The sequence below is a fragment of the Ascidiella aspersa genome, chromosome 3 (genome assembly GCF_963924565.1).
Source record: "Ascidiella aspersa chromosome 3, kaAscAspe10.2, whole genome shotgun sequence".
Lineage (NCBI taxonomy): Eukaryota > Metazoa > Chordata > Ascidiacea > Phlebobranchia > Ascidiidae > Ascidiella > Ascidiella aspersa.
The window spans coordinates 31,771,587-31,789,511 of NC_139449.1; the positions used below are offsets into that span (position 1 = coordinate 31,771,587).

A 17,925-nucleotide genomic window follows, 5' to 3' on the forward strand; every position below is an offset into this window, starting at 1 on the left:
TAATTTAATTTGTCCACTATGCTCGTCTATGGACATTTCCTGTGTTTGTTTTTTGCTTTTCGCTCAGCATGTACTGCTTTGACCGTTATATTACAGTTTGTTTGTGTGGATGTGTTACCAATACAATTCTGAACAATGTTTAATTTTTCATGCTTTCTGCTAGTGTATGCTATATTTAGATGTATGTATAAAATAAGTCATTTGCTGTTTAGCATTAGTAAATGATTGTTTTTGTGTAATATAGCACCAGTATCTCATATAAAAAAGATTCTGCAATTAAGTTCCTATAGGCATGATTTCTTGTCCATCTATTGCATTTAATTTTAAATACATAAATTCTGTGGAATTAGCTTTAGCTCTTAGGATTGAATTAGTTACAGCGCCGGGGCCATGTAACTAAGAGTTAAGTTGAACTGTTTTTTCGCTCGGATGAACGCACGCATTCCTACCAGCCGCTCTGTCAACTTTTATTACGGACCTGGCAACGCCCATGGCAAACTGCTTGAGCACACAATCTCCGGCAGAATCTTCACTTTTGAGTGCTTGCTGTGACGTGATCTGATTGATAAGTTACTTTGCAAGCTTCAAAACGCTTTCGTTTCTGTACCCGATGTAAGACAGATAAAAGGTTAACCACGCAACCACATTTAGTCGTAATAATTCCCATAAATAAGTTGAAATTTTCAAGGTTTTTGTATCCCTACAGTACAGCAGATCGGTTATTCTCACAACAGCGAAATGACAATATGCAACCACAACGTTTGGGAACATTAAATTTATGGCAAGATGGTAAAACAAATCCGTTGTGGGCATAGGAATTGAGGTTTAGGCTGCTTGGTAATTTAACTGATAGGGTTTGTTGAAGGTTAAGCACTTTGAAAGCATTCAATGATTCACAGTAATAATTTTTCGCCGCAGCTTGCTGCCTTTTCTTGGTAGTTCCATTTTTCTTTCATGCACGACTGCACGTGACACACTACAGAGACGTGTCAATGGATAAAAGTTAATACCTGTAAGGCTTGGTGTTCAATCAATCAATTATAAACTTTGTTCGCATTAGAAGGGTCAAACTTTATAAAAATTATTACGGTTGTAACAAAAAAATACAAAGCCAATAAACCCAAACAGTGATCTATTAAAAGCGCTATTGTTGCAAACAATCGACACAAAGAGGGTATAGTAATTTTAAAGTAAAAAAGTGATTTACCAAACCAAACCGTCGATTACGAGACTCAAAAAGTATGCTTCTTGCGGATTTAACATATCACGAAGTAAAAAAACAAGTAAGTCGTATTAAGTCATGTCATTCCGGTTAGCCGGCAGTGGGCGAAGTCAAGTACATAATCAGCCTGTTGTTCGTCCATCATTACATGTCCTGTTCAATGTTTGATCTGCAATTTGACAAGCAGGTCTGAACTCAATGTGGGTCAAACTCCAGAAGAATTGCTCCGTTGCTCAGACGCGCTACCTAGCGGTAACTAATTAAACATATTTTTTTATAGTTTGTAATTTACTCTTGACGTTGGAGCCCTTTAGACACACTTCTCCATGAGACAGCGCACTTCGGAAACCAAATAATTCTTGTCATCATTAATGCTACTCTGGACAGCAAACCATATACAACATCCGATCAAAAAAACACTTAGGTGGGAACGAGATGAAGTGTTTTCCTTCGTCAACTTTCATCCGAAAATAAATTAAACGATCTGAAATATGGTTGCGCCAAAATTCGTTCAAATCAATTTAAAAAGGGTTTAGCAACCTACGAGCGTACGGTCGTTTTATAAATTTCAAATATTTACACACAGCAAGTCGCTGCATGTAACAAATTTTGTGTATCTTTGTGTCTGATCACGTCGAGGTGTGGTAAAAAAAAGATCGCCCTGCTTAGACTTTACATATTCACTTTAAACTCGGAATATATTTCATAAAACAACCAGTGAAATTGACTTAAAATTTTCTAGAAAGCTTTCCAAGTAGATAGATTTGCTTTTTCTTCCAAACATGATCGGAAAACAACGAAATACGATAGACAATTGCTATGTGCAAAACGTGAAAGTTACATTTACGATTTTTCAGGAAGAATATAAGACACACTTGTTAAATTGTCCTACGTGTTCATGCCGTACACGAATACGTCTTGTAAGCGCATAACGTTTGTTGCTATGTGCTATTAACGTAACGTGATCATCCTTCCAAGCTTGATGACGATGTGTCCTGTTCCCAAAGGTCGTAACTTCAAATCGAAACCCAGCGTTGATGTTAGCTTTTTAAAATGCTGACGTGCATCCGATAAGATTAATCGACCTGTTTATGGTTTCGTTTTATCAACCTCTTTGTGAACCCACGAGGGGTCATGACCAGTGATTCTCAACCGCGGCTCTCAACTGTACATTTTGCGGCTCTCTAACCGAGTGAGAAATTAGTTAGATGTAGCAGAATTGCAACAAAGTAAGAGAAATCAAGAAATAATGAATTGTATCAGCAAGGATCCCGAGTACGAAGTACTAATGTTACCGGGTACTTCCATCCGGGTCTTTAAAATAATTTTGTGGTTTGTTACGTCACAATATATTTAGTCCCGATCGACAAGTTATGGCAAACACTGTTATTTAGTTAGCCTAGGCTAGCGTAATGTATATTTGATGTTTTCTTGTTGCTTTCTTAATATTTTTTAATTATATGCCTACTGTTGTTTTTTATGCGGCTCCTTGCAAACATTAGGTTTGAAATGCGGCTCTTGCTCTAAAATAGGTTGAGAATCACTGGTCATGACAGTTTTTACGGCTCATCTAGCGTATACTGCTCAGTGATACCGTCTAGCGGTTTCGAAAATAATGCATTTTACGACAAAAATAAGTTTTTTTAACCAATTAGATTATGTGTTTGTGTTGCTCTGATTTAAATAACAAAAATATTATCAACGAATGTGTTATTTTTTCTTGAGTTTTGATCGTTGACACAATAAATCTTGACAAAAAATTGTTTCTTTGGTCATTTTTATTTGTTGGCAAATTTATTCTTAGGGCCCGCCATGGCGAATACATTTTACTGCATTTTTTAGCAAATTAGAAAATAATAAAATCGCTCGACAGGCTATCTGAGAGGTCTGGATTTTATTTTGTTAATAAGGTGGTTCAGAAAAGCTTGTTGTCCAAATCATTCTGTAGAAACAAACGTTGAAACCGAATGTTTCGCTATCTGACGCGATAGGCACAAAACATGTTGACACGCGGAAAGCCAGATAAGGAATCAGAGCGGCCGCTTAATAGTTAACTCCGGTCTTACAACTTACTGCTGAATGGACGCTTTCTCTTACACCGTGTTGACGGCGACCAGGAGGTCCCTAACAGGTGATTGGCAAAGTTACTCTCGTGATAAGAGAACTCTGTTGGTAAGGGTCCACAGCGTGTCCGAAACTCGCTGCTTCGGCAGCAAACAGCCTGACCAGAGGCGGTTGGTGTGTGAATGGACGATGCTACAATTTGCCTTTTACTTATCACAGGCTTACCACGTCCAGTGATTTTTCTTAATAAGTCCAGTTTAGGAAATTAGATATAAGCGAGGCGAGCCTTAGTATTGGTTTAATCGGGTTCTATGTAAGGCCTTAAAGGGCATTTCAGTCGTAGAATTAAATTGAGTATTGAAATTTGAGTGATTTGTTAGGTAATACAACGTGTAGGCAAATGTCGAGGAGGTTTTTGTTCTAATTTGTTCCACTGTTCAGTTTCGTATTGTAGTTCATTAATGATGTTATTGAAAACCATGAATATTTGATTTCGGGCCACGAAAATCATTCTACGACTTATCCTACTATTTCGAAGTTTTATAAATTTCTTAAAACGCCTATTTTGCATTCTTTTGTAAACAATTAAATAGTTTCACACATACATACATTTTTGCTTGCGCGAATAAGACTATTTCAATTTTAAAATCTTGACTTTTTCATATTATATTAACACACACATTTTTGCGTTAATTTTAGAGTAAAAGTAATAACATGACTAGAAAATCTATCCTCTTATTTGTCGTTGTCGCACTGACGTCATGGAACGTAATGATGACATCATCACAAGATATGGGTGACTGCGTGTGCATGTGTGACAATGAACCTGATGTGCAGTACATTACTCCTTCTAAGGTGAATCAAATTTTTGGATTACATACGTTTATTTATGTCGTGTGCAGTGTTTTTTTTAGGTGCTTTGGGGGGCCGAAACGGCGCCCCAAATTTCTCCAGCGGTTTCCCAAATTTTGGACTTTTGGTATTTAAATGAAACACTTGCGGTCTCTTGAAACCACTTAGCGGTCACCCAAACCTAACCTTAAAAAAAACCCTGGTCGTGTGAAAATATACTCCTTTAAAAAAATGTTTGATTCTGGTTTTACTCGGCATTTTAAACTATGAGTTTTATTGCTAATCTACGCGTCAGCGGAACAGTGATCGACAAGCAGAAACCTGCCGCCAATGGAAATGGACTTCATTAAGATATGCCCTTTTATATGCTCTAATGTTTGACTCTGTTCTATAACAGTTGCTATACTGTCTGTTTTTGCTGTGAGAAATTATAACCAAGCATACTAATGAGCGATTAAATTCTTCCACTTAAACTGCTAAATGTGCAAACTGCAAAATCCCTTTAAACTGTAGTATGTCGTAGTAAACCTAAAGCCCTAACCTACTTTCGCTTTTCAGTTACGCTGTAGATTTGCGTTTTACTTAATAAAAGCATGTGCTGGTATATTTTAATTTTAGTATATTTAAGAAGTGAAACGTTTGTAGTAAGTTTGTAATTTATTTATGATAAAATCAGGTTACAAATGTAAAAGTTTCAGTGGGGAAATACTGACCTGGTTTTGTGGACAACTAAGCAAACGTGAATTCGGGGCGTCCTATCAGTGACTTACTTAGTCTAGTAAACACATTTGTACCAAACTTTGAAATGCCGTTACATAAGCTAGACTTTTCACTTTGAGACAATAGGGGCCATCCGAAACTATTACCTAAAACACAACCAAATATTCTTAATATCAGAGGCTTATACCACTGGTCAACACCCTATTCGCTTGTTTTCATTTTTATAACTCGAGCCAAACATATAAAAAAATCTTGTTATATAGATTAAACTCACAAAAATCTATTTAAAATATGTCAACGTTACATTGAATCAGTACTTTGTGTGATAAAACATTGTAAAATATCCTACCATAATTACTTTTTCAACAGGGTGGAAAGTTCTTGCAGAGCATAAAAGGACAAAAAGGTGAAATGGGAATAGATGGCAACATGGGATTGGATGTGAGTAATAAATAATATCTGTTAAACGATAGGCGTTTTTCGAACTACTTTCGTAGATACCCGATGACAATAGAACATTGTTGTACATTTTTGCGACCGTATGTTCGCCTAAATTTTCATTAAGCCATGCTATATTCTGGTAAGCAACACTAACGTTGGCATGTACCAAAACATATAAACCAGGGGTTCCCAACGTTTTTTACACCGTGGCCCCTTTGAAAATTGCAAAAAATAAATGGCCTCCTTATTTTTTCATCCTTATAAATTAACGACATTTTAATAAAAAAAAACGGTTTATACAATAACCGGTAGGTAAGATTGATAAAATGATATAAATACAACATACAATAAAATATTAAACATGATAGTACATTAATTAGTTGTCAAATATTCAGTTAATGTGATGGTTGAGTCTGTTTTTGCTCTGACAATGTCTTAATTGCTGGTTTAAGATAACTTTCATCATACTTCTTTTTTTTTTGGCAAAAAAAAAATTATTTTTCCAATTTTTTCATGGCCCCCTTGAAAACAGGTTGGGAACCCCTGATGTAAACGATATTGTCTACGTAACTTGGCCGACCAGCACTTACTTTTCAGGGCTTGGCAGGACCGCCAGGAGAAATTGGAATGCGAGGACTTCGCGGGGGACGTAAGTAACAAATTAGATTTTTAAAAGTTTATACATTGCGACAACCAAAAGACTAACTCCACAAGTGATTTTTGAAGATTCAAACAATTTAAAAGTCATAGTTTTTATGAATTGATATTATAGTCGGGTATCGCAGCAAACAACTGTTATTTCCCAGGTAATTGCCATGCTCGTTGTGTCACAGTTTCCTGATCTAACGGTCCATTGCAAGTGTTCTTTGCTGGACCCACTGACTATAAATTTTCAATAAATGAACAATTAAATTTCATTTCATGTGTTTAGTTACAAAATCAAGTTGTAAGTCACATTAAAAATTAAAAAATGTGTGTTGAAACAAGAATACAATTGATAACATCATTTTATTCTGAACACGCCCATATTTCAATTTAAAAACACTTGAAGTCTAAATTAAGATATTTGTCCAACCGATTTAACTCAAGTCAATTTAATTAACATGAACGACTGGTAAATACAAAGCCTTTCGAAAGATTAACTTAAGCGGATTTAAGCCAATGTCATTACTGCACCGGTTTATTTACGTTTTAGCGAGCAAGCAGCCTTCCAAGTCTGTCGCTACTTCGTGCAAGCAACGTCGTGCCGATGGCGCAACTGCCAACGGAATTTACAAGATAAAACCGCCAGCCTTGCTTACCGACAGCATTGAGGTGGGTGCACTTAGATCAATTAAGCCTTATAATTTGCAGATTAACTGTTTTTTTTTTCGATCAATATCGAAATACGTTATTTCTAAATTTTCACTTTCCTGCTTGTCTTCACTTTTCCGTCTTGCAGTTTACAGACGGTTGAATTGTTAGTTTTTTTAGGAAGTTCCAATTATTCTCAAAAATGGTTAATTTACGAAACAACAAAGTATTTGTTTCCATAGGGTATTACCAAATAGTGGCCTTAGTTAGAAGATTCCTCAAATACCGGAAACGATCGACTTTTTCGGATCTTGACAAGTCTGCTTGACCTATGTTGAAATATATTGTATCGTCTTTAGGTTAGCACAGTTTTTATCTTTTTAATTTTTTTTAATCCTGTTAATTATGTCGACTTGTGCTCGACAGTGTCGGTCCAGTTTCAGTTGCAAAAACTTCCCTACTTGTTTAGTGGGCACTAGTGAAGATAAGCCGGGACGGTCCGGGACGGCCTTTCGGTAAAAGAGTTTCTAAAGTTACGCTGTACTGGCAAAAATGTTTATCTAAAAGATTACTTTTTAGACGTCCCGATATGACGTAATTGTGACTTCATCTCGAAAAATTTTCATGGGCTCTGGGAAGTAAATTATTCGACTTTCACCCCTAATAGTGGGACCGGCGTTTTCTTTAGGTGTACTGCGACATGCAAACATCGGGCGGAGGTTGGACGCTGGTGGCCAGCATCCACGAGAACAACATCCAAGGAAAATGTACGATCGGAGATAACTGGTCGAGCGACCTGGGAACATCCTCGAAAATAAACAGTAGGTTAACGTTACAAGTGCCATGTTAGGTAAAGCGTGTAATAACTTTAACAGAACGCCCATTTTGTGACTAGGTAATTATTTGATTGATGTATAAATTAAACAAACATTGTGGGAAAACTTGTGAAAATCTGATTAAATATATACGTTAACATCTCCATCACTTTGCCACTAAGGTGAACACGTTTAGGTGATTTGACGCATTCTTGTACCTTAAAGTTTAGTGTCAAACTCGATTTAAAAAGAAAACCGGCCTATTTCACTTTTTTGTAAATTAACATCTGTATTATGAAAACCCTGTATTAATACAAGCCCATTTTATGACGTTAATTTGGTGGTTTAATTTGCAACGAAAAAAAAGTCGAAAAATAACTTTTTGGCAGGTACCAAAAATTGGGAATCGACATCTAGCTTCGGCAATGTTGAAGCAGCGACGAGCAACGATTACAAAAGTGCTGCTTACACCCGTCTAATTGTAAGATAAAATAACATTACATGTTTATATGCCCAAAACATATTTTCTTCATTGGACAGTTTTGACCTACTACAACAAGCTAGAAAATAAGGAGAAATTCAAGAAAATTAAAACCTCTATCTTAAAAATAAGTAAAACTTCTAAATAATCACCCAGTTCCTTGAGCGTGTTAAACATTTGTATAATTTATTTGGTCCTAGAAATTTTAAAAGGAAATGTATATAAATTTCTGTCTGTGCGATAATACGGTACTTAAACATTCCGAGATAGATTGCAAAGAGGCGTTTTCTGAGCTATTATTAAACTTCCTGAAAAAGGTGCTCAATCAAAATCCTGTCATTCAGGGTGATGACGTCATGATTTGGCAAGTCCCCAATGACGTAGCAGCTTCCGAATGGAGTTCTCAAGCCTTCCTTAAGTACTACACAACATCAGGGTTCCTGAGTAACTACGGGGGAACTTTGCAGATCCTCTTTTCCAAGTATTTCCCGGTCGTCAACAAGACATCGAATTATGGTATTACATCACTTAGAAGTTAACCACAACCATACTTTTGGACAAAAATAATTATTGTGCTCTATACTAAACTTTTTTTAATTATGATCTAACTTCTGATCTTTCCAGAAATGTTACTTTGTCCAACGGTGTTTTTTACTTTCGTAGTCAGAAGAAGTGTTTTCAGGTGGATTTCGCCGCCTGTGCCAAATCGTGATGCACTAACTTTATATTATTATATACGTTGTCTTTTATATTCTTATACGATTAGCATCCAGCAGTTTAGCCTCAAATAGGGTACTTTAATATCAAAGAGAAACTTAGACCTGTAACTTTTTTGACGACGCTTTGGAAAAGTTGGCCTGGGCCGTAACTTGGGTGATATAAAATTTTGCTAATCGTTATTTAGCTGTAAATTTGTTGGTGTCAAACACATGCATCGAAAACAAACAAGATAAAAATCCAATTAAAAAAATATAAAAAAAACGCTTACTAAAATTTTATTTAATTTTAACCATAGTAACCAAAATGCATAATTTATAAATAGTATTTATAAACAAAAATTGAAATTTAGTATGACCTGTGTGCTTGCATAAAATAGTTTATTAATGTCACGTGTAGGTTTTAAGTCTAGTCATTTATCCAATTTACTGAAATCAAATAATTCTGCCCGAAAAACATAGATCAAAGTTATCCTATTTTTTCTAAAAGAGCAAACTCAAGTCACTTTGCCCGAAAGAGTTGATAATTTGACTGAAATCATTACAACCCTGCAAATCAAATTGTCCAAACAATGGGCAGGCCGTTTTCTTACACTTTCATTTTGCTCAGACTATCGCGCGGCTGGCGTCAACTATCTGCTGGCCTCTATGAACCAGAGCGCGGAACAGATGACTGGCAGCGTGGCGAACTGGTTCCAGTACAACTACGACGCGTCCGACAACAAGCGAATCTCGGACGGGGGCAATGACATGTACGACGATGGAAATAAGGTGCTGAGCATAGGCGCTCCCACGGAGCAAGGGTGGAGGGGGGGATTGCCCCCCTCTGGAATTTCAAAATTCGATTATTTTTATTGTTTATAATTGTAGCCTAATAGTATGTATTACTTATGAAGGTTGTGAAAGATTTGTATATACATTTTTACTGTTAACTATTAAATTAAATGCCATGGTATGTACATATTAATATCAAAAGTAGCATAGGTTAAATTAAGTGAAAATATCAATACCCCCCCCCCTGAAAAATTTGCTGCGAGCGCCTCTTGTACTGAGTGTATTTATAGTGGTATACAGTAAAGTTGTTTGGTGCAGGCCCATTTAATTAAACTAGTAAAAGTTTAGCTCTGTTTCTAATAGGATTTTAAAATGACCCCTGTTAAGTGTTTTTAAATTAAATAACCAATAAACTTCACTTCGCACTCACATGGGGTCGAAAATTATAAGCCAGAAAGATCCATGTCAATCCTAATGTTTGTGAACCTATAAATAGGTTAGTTTACATGGCAGAACGTTGTTGGGCATACAATATTTCCTCTTCCTAACCAAAGCAATAAGTCTTGAGCAAATGTGTATTTTATTTATGTAATGGTATTTCCTAAAATAAGAGTATCAGAACGTACATTTGTCATTTTATGGTAAACTCTGAACTAACTTATTTTTTTAGATTTATTATCGAATTGGAGACGGTAGTTTCAACTGGATCACTTATGGACAAAGTTATTCGTAAGTAACTTTTGCTCCTAGTGTTCGTAGTATGCTAGCTGGCTTTGCTTGAAGAGATTAAAGTGTTGTTCCGAAGTAATTTGCACGGTACTGGTCTACACATAGGAATGCCTGAAAATATAGGATCAGAGTCGATGACCGATGCCAAATGGCATAAGTTATGGTTTGCAATTAAATACAACGATTTTTAGTTTGCGATACTTTTTGTCTGCAATGTAATATTTGGGAATCGGTACAAAAACGTCTCGTATCCCATAATACTATAGCTATAGTATTGTGTTCGTGGTCAGCTGTTATTTTCGAAAGCAGGACTTGGATTATTATCAATTGAACTGTTTCGCGCATCTCTGAACGGAATATAAGAATGCCGATTAGAAAATATTTACCAAAGTATTGCTTAAAGACACGTTAGGTCTTTCAGCATAAATTATAAACTTTCTTCTATTTTGTTTCACACAGTGAACTTTCTTCCGGAACCCAGGTTACCAGCTTCAAAGGACACCCTTTTGTCATGATGATGTGGATTTCGAATCAAGGTGGAAGCATTTCTAAATTCAGCATAAAGGTGGGAAAAAGCGTACTCATAAGCCTTCAGCTTGTAGTGAGCTAAATACAAGCTCATCGTTTTTTTTGAAGGATTAAGAGTTGCATCGTGTTTTAACATTGTTACATAAACACATTTGGCTAACAATGTTTCTCTGGTAACAAGAGCAAACATGAAGCTTTACAAGTCAATATATTGTATATTAAGTTTAAAACATTTTAAGACCGAAATTTTCGCAACTATAACTCAATGCATGAAATTACTATATTCGCCCCGTTGGAGAAATAAAATGCTAATTAAAACAAATGAAAAACACAACCGATTCAGCTTTTTATATCGATTTCCTGGTATTTATTTAAGCAGCAACTGCAGAAGACAGGCACACACTCATCGCTATATGATATATATATCAAATTATACCAAACAGCAACTTAATCGTTTTAGAGACACCAAACATACACCTGATAAAACTATCTCAAAAACAACTTACAAACAAAACATTGATGACAAGCCGATTGATCCCTTTAATCAGTGTTCTCAACCTTTTTCGATCGCGTACAACATAGGCCTACAGTCGTTAGTGCTGCTGCCTTACGCTCGGTTTGAGGCGAAATCATTGCTCAAATTTACCGATGGTTGTTTAAACTTTAAAGCATAACACTGTAGATCACCGGTTATCAACCTCTTATGGCTCACGGCATCCCTCAAAAATAATAAATAGATTTTCGTTTCCACGACTGGAATTTTATTTTACTGAAGATTTTTATGTATAAATGGAACTAAAACAACACAATCAACTTCAAACAGGTAGGAAAATGTCATTTAATGTAATGGTATCTATTCGTATAAAAACAGTTGTATCAAGAAGCTTACTAATTGGGCAAAAGTAAGATTGTTAAAAAATCTCAAATACCTATCGGCACCCTGGATCATTAGAAATAGCACACCAGAGCGCCGCTGTAGATGTTACAATTATTAATCGATTAATGTGGCAAATACAGTTATCAATAACTTCAGACGCAAAATATCACCCTTGCTTGACATTTCCTAACTCTGCTTATGCGACCTAGGGTTCCTTGTGGTTACACCTAAAAGTTTTCGCGTACTACGTGTGATGCGTGTGCAAGGTGAGGTCCATTGCCTGGAATTAAACCGCCAATGTAACCTGTGTTCTCCAGGTTGAATCAGGAACTGGTGCCGACAGCGGTGGAAGTCACATATCGTACTCGAATCAGCTGGTGGTCGGAAACGTGACTTGTAACTACGAGTCGTACAACGTATTTGGCACCAACGACCCGTCCATTTGTGAGGTCTACTTCGCTTGTCACAACCCGGTGAGTTATTAATAAAGGCTGTTGAGACTATTCCAGGTCAGAATACTATTTCTGTCTATTAAAATCAAAAATTTGATTCGGAGTTTAATGTTTTAAGAGTACACTCACAAATCTGTTAACTATAGGCTATTACACTCAAAATATAAATCTAGAATTGGTTGAAATATCACGCCATTAATAGATATGTTTTGCGGTCGTTCTAATTTCTACTGGCACCTATAGCGGTAAATTTGTCCATACATCAGCTTTCAGAAAAATATCGTCACAAATATGGTGTCAATTTGAACTAACAACGCAAGCTTTTAACTACATCTTAGCTTTTATTTGTTCTGCCAGCAACATAGATCTTTAGCACATATTTTTGTACGTTATTGACAAGCTGATGAACCAGGGATTTTTTCATTTTTTTTAAGTGTGTTAAACCAACGGGTTATTTAGTCTCATACGCAATGTTAGAAATCAAAAAATCGCTTCTATTAAAAATGTACTGATGATCTACTAAAAACAAGCTCTTCGGTACTTATTCATTTTCTCAACCGTTTCGGCTACTTATATGCAGGATGCCATACCAAGGAATGCAACAACACCACGCAACTAAAGCGGTACACAAAACAGAAGATATGCGAGTTTTGTTGCGTCGTTTTACTTTGCGTGGCGTGGTGCTACAAATGATGTTGTTGCATTCCCTGATAAAGAACAGCATATCTGATGATGGTTAGTTTTTAGCATCCTAAACAGCCACAACATTTTATTCAAATTTATTTATATTGTTTTTGTTAGCTTTGAATGGTTTTCATTTTATCCTCTGTCACACTTTCATTCTACTTAATCCAGAACTGGGGTTCGCATCCATACAGCAGCTTGACGCGAGATGCGTGGAGCTCTTCAAGCGACCGGCTTGTAAATACAGTCACTGCTACTGGAAGTCCTCAATCGATCCTCATGGGTTACACCTTGCTGTCGAGTAGAAGGTAATAACGTATCAACAAATCAAACATACACGCATTAGGTTAACAACTGTGATCTAGCCCTTCTGAAGCTGATTTTTGACGAACGATAACGGCTTACGTTTAATTGCTTGTACTAGCAGAATGTATGGTTGTTTCTTGACTCGCTCTTCTCTCAGCCTGTGTATCTCAGCTGGTAGTTTGGTAGGATGACCGGAGGTCGTGATTTCGAACCTCATTGCAGGCTAGTGGTTTTTCTAGCCTGCCCTGTTTGCATCATTGATCGACAGATTCGGCGAGTCTTCAATGGCATTCGGTGTACCTATCAACCATTAAGAAATGCAGGTTGTCTGTTAAGTTTGGTGCGTTTAAGTCCACCGCATCAGGAGATGAGCGTATGGCTCTTCCAAATATCATATTTGCCAGCCGTGATTCGCGTTATTAAAATCTGGTTTAGCCATGTTCGATTTTTCATTCCGATAGCGATACTCGATATATTGCAAAAGAGTACGTCGTTCGTCTATTTATATATTATACAAAAAAAAAATTTTAACCGAAGGCAGTAAAAATTTGCTAAAATTGTAAAAAAAAAATTTATCTGACAAAACAAAGCTACCGACAAGGTATCACTTTTTATAGTCTAACCAACAATTGTTGCTTCCCAAACAAAATTTCTGTCCAATAATTTGTGTCACGTAATTGACCGTAGGCCTACTATAAATACGACTTTCCTCAAAAATCATGTTTGTCACTTGATTGTTAGCAAATTAATTTTGTTTCTTGAAAAACGAGGCATAATAACATATAGCAATTCCTGACTAAAATAATAAAATTTGGACTTAAGGTTTTAAGGTTGCACTATTGTAAAAAATTAGTTACACGTGGGATCTCAAAAGTGCACAATACAATTTTGAAAGTATAGTTACAACTTACTGTATGTTGCTGCAGAAGCGAACAATCCCAGGAAGCAGTACCTCAGCGGGAAGTGGAGGCTGTACTGAGGATTGCGATGCGAAATCTAAATAAAACTGAGAGGCCATCGGGTAGGTTGACTCAACTTTTCATTTTTTTAAATTTAACGGCTAATGTTTCAATTTATTTTAACAAGATAACGTTGTTGCATTTTTCAGATACTCATTACTTAAAAATAACTTAAAAAAATCAATTTCTCTAAATAAAATTTCTTTGGTCACAAAAAATGTGTCGTATTTTTTTACTGTATTACGATTTGCAGAGTGTCATGAAGATATTTTACTAGTGTATTTAAAAGTACTTTCCCGTTTATGTAGGGGCATTGTTTATATTGCCTAAATAGCGTGTAAAACACACAGCATGCAGTAAAACCTTCCATCTACCTCTTTTCCCTTAAACCTCGCTTACAAAGTCTATTTAGAAATACAAAAAAAAGTCTATTAAGAATCAACGGCTTGTAGAAATATAGCGCCTTATTCAAAACAATATTGCTGGCCAATAAGCGTGTATAGCCAAAAAATAATTTATTTTATTCCTGACTGATTTTCCTCGTTTAAAAAGCATTTTGTCAATTCATTTCTTTAAGCTTTTTATTTTTCAGGTAGAAACACAAACTTCTTTTTTTTTTCAGGCGTAAATTTAAGTAAAATCCATAAACAATATAACTGGTATTTGCTAAGTGAAAGAATAATTGATAGTGAGCGATTTTGTCAGCAGGGCATCACAACATTATATTTGCAGGCTAAATATAATATATATATATATATATGTATATATATTGAAGCAGTAGTTGCCATTTTATATGGGCAACACTTGATGCAGTATTTAACACAGCCGGTTCCCACAGACTTGCCACCTTTTATCTTTTCGTAATATATATATGTATATATACATACCGAACAAAACTTCTCACACCAAAGGTAGGAAAATTCGCAAGAATACATTTACAGCGGTTCGATTTCATTACTTTTGCAGACATCAGCTGCCAGCGACTGAGCGAAAGCCTGGTGGTGCCGGTCAGCTACGAGCAGGGATCCAACGAGGAGGTCATGGCCCGAGTACCTCCAATGCAGAGGGCCCGTGTCGACCCAGGGTTTATCCACTTTCGCCCCATCAGCCCCACCGGTGACCCGTTCGGGATCTGTCCCGGTGTAAAGTAAGAGATGGACAACGATTTTAGTGGAAACCCCTGGGTTAAAAACGATTTTTTTATGGGGATCTTTTGTCGACTACTTTACTGCAAACAAAAGGAATAATGTGGTTTGCAAGACTAAAGTTACTTATTTCACTTTCTTTGAAAAAATACATATATTATAACAGGAATGGCAACATTAAAACCTCGTTTTTGAAACCCAACTTTTTTGGATAAAATTAATCTCGTTTAAAACAGATGTAATTTAAGAGACTTAATAAATCTGTAAAAATAATATTGGGAAAATCCCTTTATCCATCTTACAAATTTCAAAAATACAGTGTTTTAACATCGTAGATTAATGACATTATTTACATATAATTACCAATAGTTGCTACGTAAACGTTATACACAAAATCTAATGTTGTATTGAAATATTGCTTGTTTTAGCAAAGCAGACGATTTGCTATGCGCTTTGTGATTATCTTATTCTAAACCAGGGGTTAAAGTACAATAAAAAAAAATTCTTTACACATATAATGGTTTAGACGTCACAAAGTTACGTCATAACACGCCTTCTCCAAAACATGTAGTCTTAGGAAACCTGAGGTTATCGTTTAATGTAGGGCACTCATATGCTGCGAAATCTTACTTTAAATACATTTAAGGAGATAACGAGATAGCCTGGTGAATAACGGTCATGGCCTGTTAAGAAAATAACGCATTTTACTGGTATGATGTACATGTAAACATGATTTTTTAAGTCCTATTCAACCGTTCCGCCAAACTTTCGCTACTGTTCTAAACTGCAGTATTTAAATATACCAATTTCAACTTAAATGCATTGAAAAAGTGCAATTTATTGAGAACAATAATAATCGAATTGGCGTCTGATTTTTCTTTTCTTAGGTCTTCAGCATGTCTGCCCGAATCTGTATGCATTGGTTCAATCAACATCCCTGGCAAGCCACGCAATTGTGGGGACTTTGCAGGTGAATTTTGTGTAAACTTTTCCCTAAAAAATAGCCAACGCGCTTTGTGTGAAATTTCTAGAATTTTACTTTTGCTTTTATTACATTGTTATACCAAACGTTGCACATTGTAATTAATTGTTCTTAGGGTTTGTTTAATTTTAAATCAAGTTTAGCATTATGAAGTATGTTTTTATATGAATTATGGTGTAATGCCTTACATTTTCTGCAACGAACAAACACTTTTTTTATTGGAATTGTTTGTCCCAAAACCTTGTGAATTATTTCATCATAATAGATTTTCCTTATAATTCAGTAATGCGTAAACTGCGTGGAAAACATTTTGCTGTATGCCAAATAACCTATTTGCAAAACAAACAGACATGCAAGCGAAACATGAAACCACACTGTCCTTTGCTTGGAAAACTGTTAATGGTATTTAACTCATGCTTTGCGGTGTGTCATAATGGCGATTGACAATTAAGTGATGGTATTGTTGTTTGTTAAAATAGTGCTGCAATTGTTTTCATTTTCCAGTGAGCCAGCAAACTAAAATTAAAAAAAAAAAACACTGTTTTTCAAGCAATATTGGACAAAATCGTAGTGCTCCTCGATTTAAATAGCCTGACTGACGTTTTCATGAACTTTTTGTCAGGCTGGGCTGGAGTTCCAGGAAATCAACCAAATGAAACTACGCCCGACGGATCAGCCCATTCTCTGAGCGACGTCCAATCAACATTTCTGATTTTTACCCGTTGAGTCTTGTCTAAGAAAACGTTTGGACATGTAATTATACTGCGAAATGACTAATCATACCGCTCAATTTAGCGTTTTTAAAAATTGATAAAAAATAAACGTGATTGTTTTGTTATTATACAGTTTTGAAATTAACTGCAGAAAAAAACGTATTAGTTGATATAAATGTGTGTGACACAGAATATGTGTGTATATTTCATTAGTTAATTAATTATTATAAAAGTATTTTTTATGTAGAAACTTACACAATATTTGGTTTAGGGTTGGTTATTGTTTGGGTGAGGGTGGGCCAAGTATTATTATTTTATAATATTGCTTAAACGCTAACCAGCACCCTAACCCAAATAACATTCGTTGTGGTAGGATTCTAAACCAGTGCCAAATATTATTCCAGTAAGCAAAAAGTTCTTTCACTTTTCAAAGTTCAAAAGTGTTTAGGCAATAAACAAAAATAAAAAAGGGGGCACCCGGATTTGAACCGGGGACCTCTCGATCTGCAGTCGAATGCTCTACCACTGAGCTATACCCCCGCACGATCGTTTGGCGCCTTTTTTTATGTTTGCCAAGCGTGCCGCTGATTGTAGCTCGCGGCCATTTAAACGTCACAAAAGCTCAATTCTTTAGCAATGAGTTTTTTCACTTTTCAGAGTTCAAAAGTGTTGAAGCAATAAGAAAATTAAAAAGAGGGGGCACCCGGATTTGAACCGGGGACCTCTCGATCTGCAGTCGAATGCTCTACCACTGAGCTATACCCCCGCACGACTGTTTGGCGCCTTTTTTGATGTTTGCCAAGCGTGCCGCCGATTGTAGCTCGCGGCCATTTAAACGTCACAAAAGCTCAATTGTTTGCTTTGTCTGGCCGGACGTGGAAACATTCCGCAATTGAATACAGCTGTTGACTGGCATGTATATGAATACTTAATTGTACAATTTAGGTTTAACTGCATGACTAAATTGTTAATAGCAGACGAAACTAGGCAAACTTACACAATTTATAAATTATTATACAACGTTTTGCGAGTTCAAGTTTTGGAAAAAAATTTATAAAAGAGGGGGCACCCGGATTTGAACCGGGGACCTCTCGATCTGCAGTCGAATGCTCTACCACTGAGCTATACCCCCGCTGACATATCCAGCTTCGTATTTAATATTTGTAATTTTC

General features: G+C 36.1%; 1 protein-coding gene and 3 non-coding genes across 4 annotated transcripts; 1 reads left to right on the forward strand and 3 right to left on the reverse strand.

Moving 5' to 3' along the window:
- The first annotated feature begins 4,069 nt into the window (after positions 1-4,069).
- LOC146162483 (uncharacterized) lies at positions 4,070-16,766 on the forward strand. The gene is given in 15 exon segments (XM_083385208.1): positions 4,070-4,141; positions 5,228-5,299; positions 5,897-5,952; positions 6,499-6,613; positions 7,281-7,413; positions 7,797-7,888; positions 8,233-8,404; positions 9,215-9,375; positions 10,049-10,107; positions 10,567-10,672; positions 11,830-11,985; positions 12,820-12,994; positions 14,880-15,060; positions 15,946-16,028; positions 16,663-16,766. Coding segments are annotated over 15 exon segments (1,728 nt in total). The 5' UTR covers positions 4,070-4,078.
- Positions 16,767-17,221: 455 nt separating this feature from the next.
- Positions 17,222-17,293, reverse strand: Trnac-gca (transfer RNA cysteine (anticodon GCA)). The gene has a single exon. It is a non-coding gene; the product is annotated as a tRNA-Cys (tRNA).
- Positions 17,294-17,447: 154 nt separating this feature from the next.
- Trnac-gca (transfer RNA cysteine (anticodon GCA)) lies at positions 17,448-17,519 on the reverse strand. Its single transcript has one exon. It is a non-coding gene; the product is annotated as a tRNA-Cys (tRNA).
- Positions 17,520-17,813: 294 nt separating this feature from the next.
- Trnac-gca (transfer RNA cysteine (anticodon GCA)) lies at positions 17,814-17,885 on the reverse strand. The gene has a single exon. It is a non-coding gene; the product is annotated as a tRNA-Cys (tRNA).
- Between the last annotated feature and the right edge of the window lie 40 nt (positions 17,886-17,925).